Source organism: Euphorbia lathyris, chromosome 2 (assembly GCF_963576675.1).
Source record: "Euphorbia lathyris chromosome 2, ddEupLath1.1, whole genome shotgun sequence".
Taxonomy (NCBI): domain Eukaryota; kingdom Viridiplantae; phylum Streptophyta; class Magnoliopsida; order Malpighiales; family Euphorbiaceae; genus Euphorbia; species Euphorbia lathyris.
In genome coordinates this window covers 46,372,597-46,395,242 of record NC_088911.1, presented here as the reverse complement: position 1 = coordinate 46,395,242, position 22,646 = coordinate 46,372,597, and the positions used below count along the sequence as shown (strand labels likewise).

The 22,646-nt window shown below is 35.2% G+C and overlaps 1 protein-coding gene across 1 annotated transcript; it reads right to left on the bottom strand.

Annotated features, from left to right (window-relative positions):
* Positions 1 to 15,389: 15,389 nt before the first annotated feature.
* Positions 15,390 to 19,320, bottom strand: LOC136220675 (polygalacturonase-like). Its single transcript, XM_066008471.1, has 3 exons — positions 18,892 to 19,320; positions 18,520 to 18,809; positions 15,390 to 15,840 (listed from the first exon to the last, which is right to left on the bottom strand). Exons 1-3 carry the CDS (start codon positions 19,318 to 19,320, stop codon positions 15,390 to 15,392), a joined length of 1,170 nt encoding a protein of 389 aa, XP_065864543.1.
* Positions 19,321 to 22,646: the final 3,326 nt, after the last annotated feature.

The window sequence follows — 22,646 nt, the reverse complement described above, 5'->3', positions numbered from 1 at the left end:
GCGGGTTAGTGGTGGTGTTTCTTCGCGTTCGGGGGGAGGTGGTGATTGGCGTGGTTGGGAGCGAGAAGTACCGGCCCGAGTGGACCGCGGGGGGCACATGTCGACGACATGCTTGCGTCTTGCCATGGTGTTAGTGAGGGATTGAGACAGAGTGTAGGAAGAGTGTGGGGAGTAAGGGTGAGTTGTGGGGAAGAAGAGGGAAAAAGGGATGAGTATATATATAGGGGAGGAGTGGGGAATCCAAGTAAAACTCGGATTCCCAAAGGGGTACGCGAGGCGTGAAGAGGCCACGCCACGCGTATCCCACCTCCTGCTTATTATTTGACACAAAAACGGCATGGCACGCAGGACGTGCGGGGAAGCACGCCTCGCGTATCGCACCTCCTCGCCATAAATTGGTGGGAGAAAGGCGAGGACGCGGGGCATACATGTGGGTACACCCCTCGTGGAGGACGGAAGTGAAAGCATTATTTTTTGGTTTTAAGGGAGTTTTTAAATTTTTTTGAATTTTAATTGGTGGATTTTGAATATTTAATGATTTTATGATTTTTAAAGTGTAATTAAGATGGTGGTTATAGGGAAATTAATGTGGAGGGAAGTTTAAGAAGTTTGAATTTGAAAAGGTGAAGGGTGATTGGAGGGAAGAGGAGGTGGAGTGGAGAAGTGGGAAAGTTTTTGGAGAAGAGGAGAGAGTGGAAGAGGAAAAGGCTGCCATGGGGAGTTGCAATTCGCAACTCCCCTAGGATACGCGGGGCGTGCCCTAGGGGGCGCTCCGCGTGTCCCATTCCGTGGCGTTTATTCGGAGGAGAACTTATCGGCCGAAGGTTACGCGAGGCGTGGTAGGAGGGGCGCCCCACGTAACGGGTCTTTTATTTCGAAAATGGGGCAGACACGCAGTTGCGCAGGGCGTACTGGTGTGTACGCTCCACGTGGCTTATATATTTTTTGGATTAAACATGGGATTTGTTTTTCTTTTAATTTATGAGACGGGAGAAAATAAAAATAATTAAAAAGAAAAATAAAAAACAAGAATAACATAAAAGAGAGAAAAATACAAATAAATAAAAATTATGATACATATAAACAAGAGGTTTGAGAAATTCAAACCGATGCTACGTTTAGGAGAGTTATTGCAGGCTTACTGCAGGCTGTCCGAATTGGAACTCGACGGGTCCTAACTTCTACTATTTAGGAGAGTTATCGCCTGTCCGAACTCTCTGTTTTTGCCCCGCGGGTTCTGCTCGGTGTTTACCGGGAGGGTTCCTAATGGCCTCTCATGTTGCTGATGATTCAAGTGGGCTACCTGGCGGCTAAGGTCCCTGCAAAACACCTCACTATCGGCAAGACGGGTTAAGATATCCTTTAACAAGGATGTTACTGACTGGCCATGCACATTATCGGGAGGTGGAGCGTTCCGATTACCGGGCATGGCTTGTGATTACCCTAGCCCATTTTCCCGATAAAAGTCGGATGGGGGCCTCAATACATTATTATTATTGCCATACGACAAGTTAGGGTGTTGGTACCGAGGCCTCCATCCGCTGTTATTATTATTGTGGTGGTGTGAGTAGGAGTTCGGGTTAGGATTGTACCTTTGATTGCCTCCTATGTAACTTACATTTTCGTTGTCGCCGGCGAAAGGACTACCGGCTTGGCAATTAAGTCCGTCATGGTCCCCACCACAATGATTGCACATCAGGACCTGTGCAACTTTGTTAAGGCTCAACTAGGCTATTAAAGCGTCAAGCTTTTTATTCATTTCCGCCATGGAACTTTTCGGAGCCTCTTTCTCCACGGCGAACGTTTGATGTCGCGAAGGTCCGACAAGCCGATCGTCTTGCCACTATACGCTTTTCCTTGCGAGCTCGTGGATGAGCTCATATGCTTCACTGGCCGACTTCCTAAACAGGTCCCCACCTGTTGCGGAATCCACGGTGGCATGATTAGTAGGTGTTAATCCGTGATAAAAAGTGCTTACCAAATCGTGCTTGGGGATATCGTGGTGCGGGCAGCTTCGAAGCAACTTTCGGAATCTTGCCCAAGCCGCATGAAGGGTTTCGTGTTCGAGCTGCCGAAAGGTAGTGATGTCATTCCTCAACTTAACCGTTTTGGAGGGCGGGAAGTAGTAAGAAAGAAACTACTTTTCAAGTTCCACCCATGATGTAATCGAACCCGCCTCCAACGAGTGCAACCACTCCAACGCTTGTCCTGTCAAAGAGAAAGGAAACAACTTTAGTCGGACGGCCTCAACCGGTACACCGTTTTGCCGAGAAGTTTCGGCACACATAAGAAATTTATCTAGATGTTCGTTATGGTTTTCATGGGGTTCTCCTCCGAACTGGCCAAGTTGTTGGATGAGTTGGATGATGCTAGTCTTGATTTCATATGTGTTGGCCGGGATGGTGGGGGCAACGATTCCATTGCGGTTTTGAGGGCGATGCGGAGCAAGAATCTCCATCATCGAGCGCATGTCATTGCCTCCACCATTGTGGTCGCTATTCACGGGTTGCGCCGGTGGCCTTTGGTTGACCTCGGGCTGGTTAGCTTCATTGTTAAGGTTTGCCATTTTCTCTCTCTGAATCCTACAAAGAGTACGTTCAATTTCAAGATCAATAGGAACGAGAGTATCACTCCGAGATCGGGTGTGCATAAAATAAATAAATGAAATAAATTATAAACAAGAAAGAATGTTGTTAGTAAAAAGTATATATAAACAATTTATACAAAAATAATGCTTAGACTAATAATAAAACGTTTTTGTCAAATATTGCAAGAAATTATAAATCCCCGGCAACGGCGCCAAAAACTTGATGGATGTCCAGTAGAGCTCTAAAAATATATATTATGATAAGTGCTTTACGACTATGGATGCGATCTTCCTAAATGCTCTATCTCTACTAGACGCCACTACTTAGGGGCAAGTGTACCCCGTCGTATCAAGTAATAATCCGGTTAAGACCGGGTATCGAATCCACGGGATTTATAACTACATGTATTAAACGACTCGGTTTTATATGTTATCTAAGCGGTGAATACTTTGAGTTGATTCGGGGAACAACTACAAACTACTCCTAACTACGGGTGAGACAAATTTATATAACAAAAACTCTACAAAATGATACGGATGGCGATAAGTTATAAATATGACAAACAAAGACTCCCAATATACATACGGTTAATGATTTACTCTTGCAATGACGACTACGTGTAGTGTGACCGACCCGTGAAGTACTTAGACTACGTGATTCCTAGTCAAGGCGTGTCTAATGCTCGGGATCAGAAATTAGGGCCCGTAAGTTCCGTGGTTTGTCAATTCCTACGGTTTCTGGAGCGTCACTTCCGGTAAGGCAACACCTATATGAATCCCTAAAGATAGCCCGAATGGCGTCGAAAATCGCGTTCTCCTACACAATAATCAATTACGAATATCAAAACAAGTAACAAAAGCTTAATCTAAAACTAAGAAACAAAAGCTTAATCTATAGCAAGAATTGTATATCCAAAAGTTGTACTAAATGAGTGCTAGTCAATCCTATTTATACACATCAAGCTAGGGGTAGAATTGTAATTTCACAAGATACAAGCATGGAGGAACATGATTTTCTGCAGATTTCCCATGATGCGCCCCGCATATGGTGGAGTACGCCCTGCGTATTTGCCCATTCCGTCAGAAATCTCCTGCATGTGGACCAAATCCAGATCTTGTTGTCTCAACCACGCCCCGCGTAGATGATAGCTCCCATTTGTATAGGGTTTTTAGGCCCCTTTTAGCTTCCTTTTGCTTTATTTCCTTTAAGTTTTATTATTGTTTTGTTATCTTTTAGTTAGAATTAGTAATTTCTCTTATTTTTGGCATTTTCTGTGTTTTCAGGTGTTTTTGGGCCTATTTGAGCATTTCCGAACCAGACCCAAGCCTATTGGAGCATTTCCGGATTCTTCAGGGACCATCAGAGCACTTTTGGGATTCATCAGGGACCATTAGAGCACTTTTTGGAAGCCTAGGGACCTAAACAGATAAAAGCCGGAGCCACAGTTCCTTGAATAGGACCTGTCTCGGCGAGACATCACTTGTCTCGTCGAGACAGGCCCTCGTCTCGTCGAGACATGCCTTGTCTCGACGAGACGAGGCGGGGAAAGGCGCACCAGCGCCTTCCCCCTTGCTGGAATGCGCGGATTTGGGCCTGAAGCCCACCAAAAACACTTTGTAATTTTCCTTTTTTACCCTTGAGGCATTAGGGTTTCCTTCCTAACTCTATAAATAGGGAGCTAATCCTAATCTTTCAGGGGGGATTAGCCATTCAATAAATTGGAGAGCCGCTAGGGCTTTCTCTCCTCCACAATGTAGATTTAGCTTTTATTTCAGTTTTATTTTCATGTTTCTAGATTAGGTTTATTTTCTGTTTTGTCTTTTCTTTCAAGAACGATTGATGGGAGAAGTTCCTCATCTTCTATTTCTGTAATTGGAATCGGCAAAACGGGTTTTGGATTTCTATCTCTCCCTCTTACCTTTTCCTTTTATATTTAATTGAAGCTTTTTCCATTATTCCTATTATCCTTTTTGCCATGATTGGGTTGTCTATGAACTGATCTCCATCCAATTTGGGATGGGGATGAAATTGCTTGTATGAATATGTATGATTAGGGATTTAGGACCTTGAAATTAAATAGGATTTATGCCTAGAGATTGTTAGGAACAGGATTTATGCTAGAATGAACATTGATAATGATCAACTAGCCTGTTTATGTATATAATATGCTTAATGCCTGTGACCCTGACATTAAATAGGATTATAGATAGATGAGAACCTGACCATGGAATCGTCTATACCGAAATTGTGTAAATCTAACTTCGCTAGAGACCACTAGGAATGAGGCTTTGTGGCTGGGCTACGGCTTTAGCCTTAGTTGTCAATAAACCTAATGCTTTGCATGACCTAGGGTATATGCCTAATCAAGCCGTCACCCGAATGCATGTGAATAGGTTAGACAAATCCCGTACAAATTTGTCTTTCACTTAGGACAATTACCTTCAATCATTGGTAAAACATAAATCTAAACTCCCTAAACCCATACATAGGATTTAATCAAAGGATTCCTCAACCTATATTGTGCCATCCGTCAATTCACCTTCTACACTGTCAATTATTCACTTTATTTTGTTATCTTTATTGCTTTCAATTAGTTAATTAGTTATCAAAAACCTAACTTTTATCCAACCCTCTAAACAATTAGATCATTCTAGGTAGATTTGCTAGTTATAACGAATAATCTTTGTGGTTCGATCTCGTGCTTAGCACAATATTACTTGTTGCGATAGGATACACTTGTCCTATTAAATTCTATATACTTTACGAGCATCAGTAGACTGAGATGCGCCTCACGTGGTTGAGTTTCTGAGATTTTATTGCTTAAATTGGGTCTTTTACGCCACGCGTAGCTGAAGCACGCCTCGCGTAAGTGAGTCTCTGGTTTTTTGGACTGAAGAACTTCCGATACACGCCCCGCGTGCATGGTTGTACGCCCCGCGTATTTTCAGTTGACTTAGAAGATCTTACAGTCTGACATTTATGATTGAGACATTATTGCTTATCATTGCTCATACGCCCCGCGTGGAAGGTAGGACGCCCCGCGTGGCAGTGGGTGAGTTCCACATGGTGCCTGCGGATAGAGCAATTATTTCTGGCAATGTGTTCCACGCCCTGCGTGGAGGGTGATACGCCCCGCGTGTGTTGGGGGATTTTTGCTCCTTGCTCGTACCTGAAATACAATTCTCAAGAGCCGAGTTAGCTTGACGTTTTATTTTCTAATTTAACCAAAAATAAGGAAAATTAGCCGAAAGTACGGAATTCATTTTCATTTCTTTATTTTATTAAAACATTTTACTTTTGCAATTAAACTTATTTATTTCATCTCAAATTAAACCGTAAATCACGCTAAAAGATAGGGACGAAACACCCCTATCAAGAGGGTTTATATATCAGCTGAAATTTCAGTCAAATGATATAGAGCGCCTAAAATTTGGTATGGCCGCGTAAGTGAAATTTCATTTGCCGCTTTTTTGTTTTTGGCATACAATGACATTCCTTTATTAGAAGTGTCATCTGTTGAGCGCATCAAATTTAACGAAAATGCACGTTTTCTTTGGATGACAGGATTATGTAATCGTAATGTCATTTGAGAATTGAGTGCATTTTTTATTTCGCCTTAAGATGACATACAGTTAAAATACTGTCACGAAAAATATTCAGACGACACGAAAACAAATGTCTGTCATGTATCTTGTGTCATGTGAAAGGGAAAATGACATAGTGTGTGTATGCATATGAATATAGAACTTATTGATTTAGAAAACTAGCCTGATTTTGAGTATATATATATATATTGTTATGTCGGTTTGAACTAAACGATTACATATATGTATGATGTTGTGGGTGATGATGAAATGATTGGTATGAACTGATTGGTTAGATATAACTGTTTAGGAAGCTAAGACTCATAGAGTTTATATATAAATGATCATTAAGCATGTGGCTGATTAGGCATACTCTAAAGCTTTGAATGTTCATTGTGATTGACAATACTCTTACACATATGAGTTATACTGATAGAAGTGATTGAGTATGTGTATGTGTATGAAACATGTTTATGTTTGATGTTCTGTTGATGTTTATGTTTGAGGTTCTGTATGAGTATGTGTACGATTGTTCATTTGGGAATGTAACTTATTAATCATGCATCAAGTATTAGAGGAACATTGTAAAAGGGTCATTGAGCATGTATGAAGCATGTATTAAAGGGTAAATTTAGGCTAATTGCATGTACTTATATGGCTTGCAAATGATAAGATATCACCATACTCTTTTTTATTTGAATATGACTTATGATGATAAGTAAGGAATAAGTTGTCTTGAATAAGTAAGGAATAGACATGCACGAATAAGTTGTCTACTTGTTATAGCATGTTCACTTGAATATACATGTCTGCTTGAATAAGTTGTCTACTTGTTATAGCATGTTAGGCATACTCCTAAATCTCCATTACTATGTATCATGTCACTTGGCTTGTTATGCTTATGGAAAAATGTTTAACATGGTGATGAAGTTGTATGATTCTAACAACACAAGTTTATGACTAAGCTTGTGGTGACAGTATCATACACTTCATCACCATGCTAACTTCATCCTGAACTGTACAATCCAAGTGGCAGGTACATAATGTTGGCTTTATGATGCTATGAGAACAAGTTTTAGACATGCACGAATAAGTTGTCTATTTGTTATAACATGTTAGGCATACTCTTAAAGCTAAAAATGTTATGAAACCATTCAGGATGGTGATGAGATAAGTTTACAATATACCTTCCACTTGGCTTGTTATCTGATTGAAACCATTCAGGATGGTGATGGGTTTTCGATGCTATCAGCATAAGTTATGAACTTGTGGCTAGAGCATCGCAGACTTCATCACCGTGCTCACTTTTCAGCGAGTACAATCCAAGCGGCAAGTATATTGTAAAGGGTTATTTATGTGCATTGCTATGAATGTTCATTTTGGCATGTAGATATGAATGTCCATTGTGATATAGGAATACTCTTATACCTACGAGCTATATTATATGTGTATGTGTCTATGTATGAAGCATGTTGGCTTGTTTTATGTTCTGTTTAGGAAGTAACTGATTCAAATTGTTATGGCATGTTAGGCATACTCTTAAAGCTGAAAATGTTATGAATAAGTAAGGAATAGACATGCACGAATAAGTTGTCTACTTGATATTATGTTTAGGAAGGTAGCTGATCATGCATACTCTTAAAGCTGAAAATGTTATGAATATGTCTGATTCTTTTCTATTTTAACATGAGTTATGCTGATGAGACATATGTTTCATGTCAATTTAGCATGTTATGTGTTATGTGTCTATGTATAAACCATGTTGGCTTGTTTTATCTTCTGTTTATAAAGTAACTGATTCAGGAATAGACATATGTTTCATATCAATTTAGCATGTTATGTGTTAGGAAGTAGAACTGATTTAATTTAATAGACATAAACGAATAAGTTGACTACTTTGTTATAGCATGTTATGATCCACTTGAATATACATATATATGTCTACTTGAATAAGTTGTCTACTTTGTATTGCCTATCAAAAAAGGATAGCGTGCAAGGGGGGCATTATGATGTGACGTGCGAATAACATACAAGGGGGGGCATGATGCGCGAATAGAAAGGAGATTTGGATGCTAAAGAAACACTGGAGCTGGATGGATGGAGTGGAGTACTGGAGGGGCATGGAGCCAACATTGAAGATCAGATTGATTACCAAGTACATTTGTAATCAGTAATCATTCTATTCTTCAAGAATGGCTCTATAACCATCCAATAGTCCACACCATCCAGCTCAGTGTTTCTTTGGCATCCAAATCTCCTTTCTTCAAGAATGTGCAGATGGTAACCAAGGATATCGGGATGATGGGGAACCATTAGAGTTAAATGGCGTCGAATACTGGAGGGGTATGGAGCCAACATTGAAGACTAGATTGATTACCAAGTACATTTGTAATCAGTAATCATTCTGTTCTGCAAGATTGGCTCTATGCCCATCCAGTAGTCCACACCATCTAACTCAATAGTTGCCCAACATCCAAATTTCCTTGCTATTCGCACATCACGCCCCCCCTTGTACGTTATTCGCACGTCACATCATAATGCCCCCCTTGCTTGCTATTTGAACATCATATATCCACTGCATGCTCTTCAGTCCATCTCCTGGTAGTTGCTACATAACCTGCCCTGTTGCTGATGTATCGTTCAGCAATTCGCTCTCAACCAGGAAATGGCCCCTCAATGAAGGGCTCTACCAGCAGTCCATAAATATTCCACAGCAGCTATAAAATGCATAGATAAATTAAATTAGACCCCAAATATGAGTAGATAAACTAGACCCCAAACATGAATAGATAAATTTACGGGTAGAAAATACATAGATTTATAGCATCATCTTACCGTGGCAATACTATGGGCATGGCGATCAAGTAGCTGGGGCATAGAAACATGCCCCAAGGGACCGATATTAGGATGGTAAATTTTGGTCCTGAATATGACCTGCGAACAATAGTAATATCATGAGTGTATTTACAAATATATGAACTGATTTATATGTGTTAACAAGTTTATGCATGTTCTTACAACTGGAGGTGTGGAGGGGAAATCGACAAGGAAGTCCATGTGGACTATGAATATACCTCCTTCATAAGGGGTGTTTAGAGGGCCCTTCATCACGGCAGTCCATTGCCGCCGGTAAGGACCATATATATTGACAAGCCACCTGGGTGCCTCATATCGGAGTAGGGCAATCTGAAACTCAACATTACGATAGAGGTTCTTTACAAGTATATCCATGCTCGAAATAACAAACTGTAAGTATAGTGTTAGGTTGCCCTGTGTGACTATTGAGAATTGGTAAACGCTTCCTATTTATAATGTGGGTGGGTAAGTGAAGGGTCTTAGAATGGAGAAAGGGTAAAAGGAGATTAATTAGGTTTATCTGTATACGGTACGTAATTAATGAGCATCATCAATTGGTTTTGCAGATATCAAGACTTTGGGAATGCTAGGAGATGATGACTTAGATATGCTTCAGTTCAAGTTGGATTTGGCTTTCCAATCAACACCACCACGCCTCTGAAAGATTGACTACATATTGACAGATTTGGAGATGTACATTAATTGCTTATTTTTTTTACCTTAGTACATTCAGAAATTTGTGTAGTTCAAATGTAAACAGATTGTGAGCATTAGTCTCCAATAAAATTAAAATCATTGATATACAAAAATTCTTGTTCATTTGATTATTGTTCATTTCCAGAATCATTCGAAGAAGAAGGTAAGGAGTGACATTTACGTTTAAAAAAATATCATCTAAACAACAATAAAAAGACATTAAAATAAAAGAATCTGTTATCTAAAATAAATCTATTGGCATGATTGATTAAGACCTATGCCATCTGATACAAGTTACTACGACAGAAATTATTATAAAAACTGTCACCGCGAATACCAATATGCCAATTTCCCATATAGCGACTTGACATTTTTAATTATTAGTATGTCATGTGATGACATTAAAAGTGACGTTAATAAATAAAAAGATGCATCGTAACAATATTCATATGACAGTACGAAACTAGGCTGATGTCATGTATAGTATCTTCAAATGACAGAACCTAACCGTCGTCTGAAGGTGCAATAGACGGCAGCGAGCCCTGTGACAGATTTATATCTCGCGGGACGACGATTTCTAACCGTCGTCTGAAGGGAGTTTTGGCGTAGTGACTACGACCACTGGCGAATACAAGATTGTTCGGTTGGGGGGCCAATTTTACACGTGGTGTGTAAAAAAAATTAAATTGAACTTGTTCAATTTTTTTTTTGTATATATTCATGTTATAATTAGAGTGGTCAAGAACCAATTTTTAACTATCAATGTAAACCTTTTCAAACTTAAACTATATTGTGTTTACAATTCTTTACATGAATCATTTTTATGTCTAATAGAAAAAATCGGATTTAAAAACGGCCTAATAGGAAAAAAAAAAGAAATTTGGATTTAAGAATGTCCGAACATGCCAAAAAAATTAGAGTTTTGGATTCAAGGAGGCCTACCACGTAAAAAAAATTGAAGTTTTGGATTTAAAAAGAGCCTAAAAGGACATGGACCAATTTTGGGGTGCTAATTCAGCATACGATCATAATTTCTTGGAAAAGGGGGGCCGGAACCACCACATCCTCAAACGACCGTTTTGTGCTGTTTAGGTAAAAAAAAATAAAAGATGGAAATGAAGAAATTGCCCCTGCCCTTTCCATCTAATTTAGACAGATGAAGAAGAAGGCACAAAGTCTTCTTCCTCAGCTGCCATGGCGGAGCCAGGATTGAAACCCCCCTACCAGGGGGTTTCCGGCAGGGCCGGAGGGTCGGCCGACCCTCCCCGCCGCCTCTGGCTCCGTCCCTGAAATAGATATCCTATTGGGAACTAATAAGTAGTGAGAATACACTTATTTACACTTGCAACTCATTTTCTTTATTTCTCTTTACAATATATATCTATATCATCAGAATTACTTAACAGCTACCTCGACACAGAAAAAACAATCAAAATATTACAACATTTTGGATTCCCTAATATTTCATTAACTTTAAAATAAATGATTTTCTAGAGATTTTTTTTTGTTTCATTATACATGATTTGATTCAATCCATACACTTTCATTGAATTTTATCAAATACACCATTATTTAAGTTAAATTCTTTTTATACAATTAATATAAAAAATAACAAAGTCTTTTAAATTCAAGTATTAATAAATATATTTCTTGGATCTTGTATACTGTTCTATTTGTATGCGGATGCATTTTTTGTCTTCATTGGATCATTGTTACGAGAAGGTTTTGGATTCAAAATGCGATCTAAATCTTCTGATGATTGAAGGTAAGACTTGTTGAGTGATTTAATGCTATTGTAGAGATCAGATATGCTGCCTATCATGCATTTGTCGTTTAAGAGTTTAAGTACCCTTACTAATGGTAAAGCCATGAGGTTCACGAGAAAATCTATGAATTTCTTATCTGCTTCGGCATATATCAATTTACCGTCGCTTTTGTTTAGAATAAGCTTTAGTTCTAGCTTGGAAATGGATGCGCAGGTGAAAACCATGTACAGATCTTCTGATGTACAATTGATTACAAGTTCAAAATCCAGTTTATGAAATAGTGCAAAGAAATCTAGGGTTTATAGATAGTCAATTACCTTTGAATGCTGTTGATGAAAATAGTTGAGAAGAATTGACTAAACCTGGAGCAAAAAAAAGTTAGAAAAGAAAAACTCCCAAACACTTATGAACTCCGACTAAAATGAATAAACATGAACTCCTTTTTTATTATTTTTATTCACCAGTTCCTGATCGGACAAATCCGGATCGGTATCATCACAACCCTAATAAACATGAACTTTCTTTATTATTATTTTTATTCACCAGTTCTTGATTGGATAAATCCGGATCAGTATCATCATAGCCCTAATAAACATGAACTTTTTTTATTATTATTCTTATTCACCAGTTCCTGATCGAACAAATCTGGATCAGTATCATCTAGGGCTGGGCACAGTTCGGTCCAAGTCGGGGATTCATGAATCTCCAGTATTGGATTGAAATTCGGAGATTAATAAAAGGAAATCTCCAGGATTGGATTGAAAGAATAAATCTCCAGAATTGAATTGCCCTAAATTTTCAGTCCGGTCCAGTTCGGAGATTCGGAGATTCAGTTCCGGTCCAATCCAATATAATTTTTCGGTGATTCGGATAAATATCTAATAGTTTATGTCCTAAAAATAAATTAAAAATTTAATTTACAAGATAATATAATATAAAATTTTATTATCTTACATAACTTGAAATAAATGATATTTTTTTAGGAAGTAAACAACATTCATTAAAAGTTACAGTAGACAACAAGGATAAAAAAACCCCACAAAATCAAAGTATTAAAAGTTACGGTAGACAACAAGACTAAAAAAGCCCACAAAATCAAAGTTACAAAATAACAAATCTATAAAAACAAACAAACAAACCTTTAATTCAAAAAAGACAACAGTTCATTAGCAAAATCTCTTTAATCATCATCCCAATTTGTAATTGAATCTTCTTAACACAACAAGTTCCTTGTTTTCCAAAGCAAAGGCAGTAAAAGCCAAACATCAACCTAAACATATAAAATATACCACATTAGTGATCAACAAATGTTAAATTAATTAGCTTTCACTTCAATAAAATTAATCAACACACTAGCAAAAAGTAAAAGGAAAAAAATATGCTTACCAAAGTGTGTTTGATTCGGTTAAAAAAACCTTAGATATCCAATTGAAATATGGATAAAAGAGATGATGCAATTTCAGGATCAGAACTAATTTCTACAAATTAAATAACATTTATATAGTTAGTATTCATAAACATTTAATTAAAATAAAACTATGAAATATAATTGCTAAGTAAATATTACCTTCCTCAATAGCTTCAAGATCTTCAACTTCTTCTTCATGCTTGAAAGCTTGAGTTGAAGTTTTCAACCAACCTTGACAACAAATCAAAACCGCAGCTATAGCAGGAGTTAAAGAACTCCTAAATTGATCCAAAGTTCTACCACTTGTGTTACACGTAGATTCAGAAGCCACGGTTGAGCATTGAATTGCAAAAACATCTTTTACAACTTTGGATAAAGCAGGATATCGCACAGCATTAATCTTCCACCACAATAGAAGGTCAAACTCAATTACATATTTTTCAGGTGCCTCATTGATATATCTTTCCCATTCTCTCTCAATTGACATATCTTTATCAATATTCAAAAAATAATCATCAATCTCATCATCAATGTCATCATCCGCTTCATCCAAACTAGAAGAATGTGCTCCAAGATTCATATTTTCTTGCACATTTTGCACTATATACTCATCTAACAATGCAATACTAATCTTTGTGACTTGTGCCACCAACTCATTAGCATCGTTCTCACCTGTTAACTTATGTGATGTGCTGATGTCTAAAATTAAACCATGGTCCCTCCTATTAATCATATTTTATGGATGATGGGCTGCTCTTTTTATTTAATTGTTTTGGGCCTAATATTACCATTTTTACTAAATTTAAATTATCATTTTTATTGTGTGTAAATCATATTTTATGTAAATATAATTTGTATTCTTTACGAGCTTTTACACGAGCTTGTTTATAAATTTGTTCATGAACCTCTAATCGAGTTTGCTCACGAGCTTTCGAGCCGAGTTTTGGTCTGCTCAAGCTCTGCTCGTTTACAAACCGAGCTTGAAAATCGTGCTCACGAACGGCTCGTTTACAAATCGAGTCGAGCTTTTATCGAGCCGAACGCCGAGCTGCTCATGAGTGGCTATGCTCGCTTACAACCCTAAGACTAGATTGTATTCGGTCCTCCTTGTCGTGATTCATTAACAACAAAAACATAGCTTTCATATGAAGAGACTGATTGACACATAAAAAGTCCCACATTCTTACTAATCTGTTTGCTAATTGAGCTTTGAACACTTCAATTATATATATTAAGCAGAGTAAGAGAAGCACGAGATTCTATTTTGTAAAATGTTTAAAAATTTTAATATTTAAAACTTCTAATATTTGTTACTTAATTAAATGGTTAACAAGAAGTAGAATTGGTTCAGATGGTTTATGCGATTAACAATGTTCCATTTGGTTAGGTGTTCAATTCTCTATGTCTACATTTTAGGTAAATATTTTTTATTTCATTTTATAAACGGGAATTAATCGGGATAATTTTTATGACTATATAAGAATGTTATACCTTATTAATAAATTATAAATTTATGTTATTGTAATTAGCTTACCGAACCTTACAAAATATATAACTATATATTATATAATATTTCTCTTTATATAAAGTTAATGTATGAAATATAAATTTATTATTGCTAAACTTTCGGTTATTTCAGTTCGGTCCAATCCAATCCAATCCAATCCGGTTATCAGTCCGGTTCTGGATAAATTTCGGTCCAATTCGGTCCAGTTCTTTGACGGAAAGTCAACGGTCCAATCCAGTTCGGTTCTCCAAAAAAAGTCAACGGTCCGGTCCAATTCCGGAGTTTTTTCCTCGTATATTCGGTCCGGTCCAGTATCTCCAGGATCCGCGCCCAGCCCTATCATCACAGCCCTAATAAATTTGAACTTTTTTTTATTATTATTTTTATTCACCAGTTCCTGATCGGATAAATCTGGACATTCAATGTTCATTACAGCGCACCAAACGAGATCTTAATGAATTGAGATTGCATTGCAGCTGTATTTCCACAATTTAGAATTTTTGAAAAGAATTTATCATTTCATTCAAAGTATAGAGTTTGTAGGTATTTAGTTGAGTCTTCCTTGTAATGAAATTGTTTGGCTTTTGTGGATTTTTCTGTTCCGCTTTCACATGTGCTTATGTATGATTTTATATTTCTTTATTTGTGTGATGTATTGTTTCTTTAATGGAATGGATAAATACTGTTATAAAAAAGTATTAATTCAAGAAATATTATTTTTTAATATATAAAAATTATTTTTATAAAATGTTTTATGAAAATTGATAATATTATATTTGAAAAGTCTATAAATTATTTTTTATATAAAATTTTGAAATTCAATTTATAATTTTAAGTAGGTAGATATTATTTATATTAATGGAGGGATGAATTAATATTACAAAACGGCACTTACATGCCTCTGAAGTATCATAATATATATACAGGTGTAGATTCATCTAGGTAGATGAATTAAAATAAAATTAATGGTAATTAAATAAATAATTATAAACAAATGGCAGGCATGGATATTAATCCAGTGGTATTTCCTTCGACAAACATACATGAAGATGTAGCTGCTTTGTTCCTGTAAGTAAGGTTAATATCCCTTAATGTTATTCCCTTACATGGGTTAGTTTTACTACAATTGAATGTGACTGCCTCCTCTGTTGCTGATGTTCCTTTTATGTTTTTATAAGTGACTTCACTTATCTTCACTCCAGAACTCTGTCCAGGACAACCTATGTTGTCTGGGCAGTAATCCTGGTCAATTATGATTGGGTTCTCCACGTTTGTCATTATTATGTTTTGAAACAGAATGTTCCTAACAAAGCTAGTGCTGGGTCTAGCCCATGATTTAATCCGCACCCCATTGTCTGATCCTGTGAATACTGCGTCTGTTAGGGTCACGTTTTCAACTCCGTCTTCCTCCATTTGTCTCGCCAGACTTCCAATGCTGCCAAACCAAAAGTTGAACAAGTTTAAGCTTATGGATTAAATTTTTGGGTCAAATATAATTAAGTACAAAAAGTACAACTAAGTCCTATAACCAAACTTAATTTTTAATATATCATTATTCTTTATATATTATGATTTCATACCATAATTTTAAAAATTTAGACCCCAATTCATAAATCATAAACCCTAAAAAATATATTCTAGATTTCTAATTTATAAATTTTAATCCTTAAAATATATTAAAAGTATTAATTTTACTAGTTTGATATAATCCAAAATTATAACTTGATATAGTTGTAAATAGTTTTTAAAAGATGAATTTCTATGTAATTTTCCCAATTTTAATAGGGTAAGTTACACATGTGACAAGAATGAGTACTTTTATTACACGTGTATAAAACTTATAAACAAAATTAAAAATTGTTACATTTTTAAAAATCTAAACTATTTTTGTGCAAAATGTCACAACCCTTTGAATTAGGAGTTGGTTATGGATTTAAAATTTTAAAATTAAATAATTAATATTTGATAACTGTAATTTTGAAAAAATAAGAAGTATTTGTTCAGAATCTGATATTTCAAAATTAATAAACCTTTCTATGATAATAAAAAAACAAAACACAACATAGCTAATTGTACAAAAAAAAAAAAAAAAACAATCTATATATGATTTTGTGTGTAATTTTCTCATTTTAATATAGTATTTGATATTGTAGATGGCCCAACAAGTGACCCATCACGCATATGGCAGACAGCCCAACAAGAGGCCCATCATCCATGTTACAATGTTGGCACATACGGATATTGTATATGGGATTTTTACATACTACAAAATTACAACTGAATCCTATCATCAAATTTAATTTTCAATATGTAATTTTTTTCTACATCTACCAAATAAAATATACTTTTACACCTAATTTAAAAGGTTTAAACCCCAATTCATAAATCTCAAACTCTTCATAATATATTCTGGACCCCTAATTTATAAATTTTAATTTTTAAAAATAATGATTTTACTAGTTTGATATAGACCTAATACACAAATAACCCCTGAACTTATCCAAATGTTACAACTGTCCTCCCGAACTTTCAATTGTAACAACTTACCCCTCAAATTTATCCAATTGTAAAACATAACCCCTCAAACTTATCCAATTGTAAAACATAACCCCAAATTGCTGACATGGACTACAATTGAAGAAACACGTGAAATACAAAAGCTGCAACGCTCGTGGAGTGTGATAATCAGATCTTTAGCGTGATACGAATTCGGGAAAACGTTTTTACGGTTTCTTCAAGTATGGGGCAAAAAAATTCCTAATTTGGGATTATGTTTTATAATTGGACAAATTTAAGGAATAAGTTATTATAATTGAAAGTTAGAGGGAGCAATTGCAATATTTGGACAAGTTCAAGAGATTATTTGTATATTAGACTTTGATATAATTAAAAATTATGATTTCACATAGTGTATACGTAAATTTCCCATTGTATTACTGGCCAACAAGAATCCACTAAAGATAAAAGCCCAATAAATTGGGTCCCTTTTTCTCTTATATGAGAACCGCCCAATTAGGGGGCTTTTAGGACATCTCACTTGTACCACATCCTAAATATCACGAGCGAATTGCACCCAATAACATTTTATTTTATTAAAGAAATAACATAGTTATTGAATTATAAAGTTAATTTTTAATAGACCTACCTTACCTAAACTTTTACAAATCAAATAAAATTAATTTTTAAAATGTCACTAAATCTTATTTTATTTTAACAAAATTATTAAATTTTTATTTTTATTTCAATAAAGATATTCCAATAAATTCAAACAAAAAAACCTGTTCAAAGAACTATACTATGTATTACATGACAGTCACATGATGACCATCCCGTATATATCACGTGACAACTAAATTAATTAATTATATATATATATATATATATATATACTGACTCGTAATAGTTTCAAACAGTTGAATTAAGTAAATAATAAATATATTTTTTTTTGAGTTGTTATCTGATTGTACGAAAAGTCAATCATTTTTAACCTAATTATTATGTCATTATTCATGTGATTTTTTTTTTCTGAAATGAGCTAAATGACTATATTGAGATAAAAATGAAATTTCAGTGATAATTCATTGATAATTACTGTAATTAAGGTCACATTACACCTATAAGGAGGTGAAATTATATTATGCTAGGAGGTTCCAAATAGATATCCTATTTGGAACTAACAACCAATGATAATATACTTTTTTTTTATTTTTTTTATTTTACCGTCACAACATTTTGAATACCCTGATACTTTATCCATTTCAAAATAAATGATTTTCTCGATTTTTTTTATTTCATAATAAATGATATTTTGATTTTAAGTTCTTTCTTTTATATATAAGTGGTGCAATTAACATATATAAGAGTAATAAAATATTTTAGTTTAAGTTATTTGTATACATTCTCTAAAAAAAAATCATATATTTTACAACAAATGGAGTAATATATTTATATGAATTCTAACACACTAAATGTTTTTTGAACCTAAACTGTGTATATTGCAAATCACTCTATCATGTATTAAAGTTATAAGAGACTTTTCAAGTATACATTTATGAAACAATCCATAAGCGTATTTGCCTAATATAATAAGGTTTTAATAAAAGAAAAAATTTACCTGACGCCATGTCCAGGGCCGCACTTAATATGACTGATATACAAGTTAAAAGTGCCTGGACCAATGGATATACAGTCATCTCCTGTCTGAAGAGTACTTCCAGAGATAGTAACACCACTTGATCCTTGTACATGAATCCCATCTGTGTTTGGGCTTTGGTCCGGAGCTATCAGCTTCACATTTCTCACTTGTACATTTTTACAGCTGTTCACTACCAAATGAGTTACCTGACTATTTATAGATGTCAACCCACTCACTATCACATCATTTGCCCAATTGAACGTTATTGACTGCATTCATTAATTACCATAATATATTAACAAATTTACTGGGGGTAATTTAATTTGATAATGTATATATATAAAAACTTACTCTAGCTCCACTAGGACAATTATTCCCAGCTGCTCTACAAGCCCAAAAGGAAGCACCTTTAGCATCAAAAGTACCACCAAAAACTGAAATCTGATCAACATGAATGAACAATATCCATGTGCTTGAGTTTCCAAATGCCCGATAATCCGGAGCTATGATGCTTCCTGATATGAGCATTTTAATACTTCTTTTGCAAGGGCCTCTGAATTCTACTGGTTTTATCAAATATCTTCCTTTTGGAACGTTTATTGTGGAAGCAGTAGCTGAGCTACATGCTGCTTTCCATGCCTCAAGGAATGACTCTGTTGCGTCTGTTTTTCCATCAGGTTTTGCCCCATATTTTATTACATCGAATGAAGCTGCATTTGATAAGTTGAACATCAAGAAGAAGAAGAAAAAGAATACAAAAGAAAGAACAGAGTTAGGCATTTTGAGTAGTGTTGAATTTGGCAGTTGGATGGTACAAAAACGGCAGTTGGAATTGGTTATTTATAGTGTGGGATATACTTATGAGTTAGGTTCAGTTGGCATCTTTGTTTGAAGGATTAAATGTTTGCTTGTATTGAATGCTTGTCAACTATTGTTATATTAATTAGGGTAGCCGTCAGCTTAATTTACTTTTTAAAAAACACGTCTTTACATAATACTTGTAGATTAGGCGTTGTGTTGATGATGGCATGTGATTTAACTTTGAATTAAGTAGTTAATCCATGCGAGGAAAATCGTTGATCTTTCGTCTTTAACGGATGAGGTGTTCATTTGGACCTCCTACCAAGGCGGTTCCTGATTTTTTAGAGGTCTGGGGCGTGATAATTATTTGGACCCCCATATATACGTTCTACTTTTTTTATAAATTTAATTATATAGTTAAGGGTGCAACCGAGCCGAACCGAGCTGAACCCTAGGTAGGCTCGGTATTGGCTCGTTAATATCTCGAGCTTTGACGAGCTTTGACCGAGCCCAGTTTTGACCGAATCTAGCCGAGCTTTGACCAAGCCGAGTTTTTAACGAGTTTTAACCAAATTCATCATACATGCATATAATAAGTAGCATAAAAAAATATAAAAACCTTATAACATACTCCATATGAGTTTATAATATTTATAACGAAAAACAATAATGTTATTGTCGAAATTCCAGAACAGTAGATGGTACTTGTGATCGGAAAACACAATCTCGGAGAAAAATTTCAAACAATGACATATATATTAAACTTTGTAATGTATTTTATTCTTTATCAAAACCTAATTGTCTTGCTAAAGACTCAAATGTCTAAGCTTTTTTTGTGTCATTTTTTTTGTATGGGTTAAATCTTATTTGAGTTGTGAATTATGATAATAACTAATAATAACTAATGAAATATATATATATATATATATATATATATATATATATATATATATATATAGTAATTAAAAATAATCGAGTCTGCTCGCGAACTTTCGAGCCGAACCTGAGGAAGCTCGGACTCAACTTGTTAGTGCTCGAGCCGATCCCAAACTCGAGTCGAGCCCTATCGAGCCGAGCTTTGATCGAGCTTTCACCGAGCCGAGCTCGAATAGTTTGCGAACTACCAAGGCTCGTTTGCACCCCTACATATAGTTATTAGGAGAGAGCAATTAACATTCATGCATAAAATAGTGCAATTTTAAATCTAACGTTTATCAATTGATACAGTTTCAAGCTTAATTGATGAAAATGAGATTTTTTTATGTGTAATTTCTTCTTCTATCATCGCTCCAACCCCCACCGTTCTAGTTATTCAATATGGTTTGAAGTTGCACATTTCATGTTAATGAAAAAAACTCATTTTTAATCAACTAGGTTTGAAATTGCACCAACTCGTAAATGTTATTTGAAATTGCAATATTTTCTATATAAAAGCTAAACTAGTAGTGCAGTAGTAGCGAGTATACTAAAATTGAAAGAAGTAAATAAATATAGGTAGAAAACATAATTAAGCCCCTGAACTTTATCTGTTTTAAGGATCAAGCCCCTGATCGATTATTTTTTTAAACTCGATTATCAAATTGAGCCATTGAGCCCCTGAACTTTCAAACTCGATTATTTTTTTACATTGAGCCATTGATCATTGATTTTGTTATGGATTTGGCCCTTATTTAACTTTTCCATTGAGTTTAGAAGATGAGAAGATCAATTTGGCGATTCTAATGTTGAATATCACAAAATGGAGGAGGAGAAAATCGAGTTTGAAAGAATATACTGGAAATTAATTTCTATAATTTCGTTTTATTTTTTAATTTTTATCTCTCCTAGTAAAGGATTCTTATTTTTATTTATCTATGTCAACAAGCCAAATCACTCTAACGATATATGTAGTCCAAACTTGAGGAAAAATTTAAATAAAGGTCTAATCCATAATAGAATTAATGATCAAAGATCCAATGTGGAAAAATAAATGATCAAGGGGTTTAATCCTTAAAACAACCAAAGTTTAAGGATTGATTATGCTTTTTACTATAAATATATTATTTTTCATATTGAATATATATATTGACAATTTGTTTTAGAAAGAAAATGCTTCTAATAAGCTTTCAAATAGCCTTCCATCTCAGCAAAGTATATTCGCAATTCGAGAGCTAGTCAAGAAATGTCATGAGTGTCAGATATACGGAGATTTCTCTCATCTGCCACCTTTCGAGCTCCGAAGCTCTGGTTCTATTAGAAAATTCCATGATGAAAGCTATTATTATTTATTGTAAAGGGGGAATGCCGCTTTTGAGTGGAACCATTCTTTTCAACTCCACAAAGGTATCGGATGTTACTCCAGCTTTACCTACCTTCATGCATAGATAGATTTCTTATTCCATCATCCAGTTTAGGAGAGGAAGGCATTCCCCGGTATCCAATCTTTCAGGTTCAAAGAATAGGCCCTAGTGCTTTTTTTTCATATAAGAAATGCAAAGGGGAAGATTCTGGATTCCTACTTCTTTGACCTAAACAAGTTCGCAGCTTTTGAAATGGTATGGTAAGGACGCTATCTGCCCAGGCTAACCTCACCTTCGTTTCCATTCCATCAGTCTTCTCTACTTGCCTACAAAGAAAAAAAAAAAAAATTAAAATGTGATAACAAAAAATTGAAATATGATAACAAACAAGTATTGGAAAAAATTAAATGGTTATTTTTCTTATTGAATACATAAATTGATAATTTTGATTTAAGGAAATAAAAAAATGATAGTAATAAAATGGGGTGGGAAGGAAAAAATATTTGATAATTGAAGAAATGGGGAGGAGAATGTTTGAACCTCCAATTACAAGCTGAATTAGAATTATAAGCCACTTGCTAATACCAACTGAATCAATAGATTTGAATTTAGTATTTCATATTCATCTCGTTTTTATATGTACAATATAAATTTATTTTTTTGGGCACCTTAATATTATGGACCCTGGGCGGGCGTCCCTCATTTCATAGCCCAGGGCCGGCCGTCTCCTACACACAAAATCGTTGATCTTTTGTCTTTGGCGGATGAGGTGTCATACCGAACGAACTCATGCGTTTTTTTTTTTCTATAACACGCATACCAGAGGTCCGAATGAGCCAACTATAGATGTCTAATAGGTTTTTAAAGCCAACTATATGTGTGCGATAGATTTTTAAAGCCAACTATAGATGTGTGATAAATTATTTTAAAAGTTGATCAGGGTGCCAATAGGCAAAACGTACCAAGTTCAAGAGTGTAAATATACATTAAGCCGAAATAATATATATGTTTGAAGAGAAATTTTAC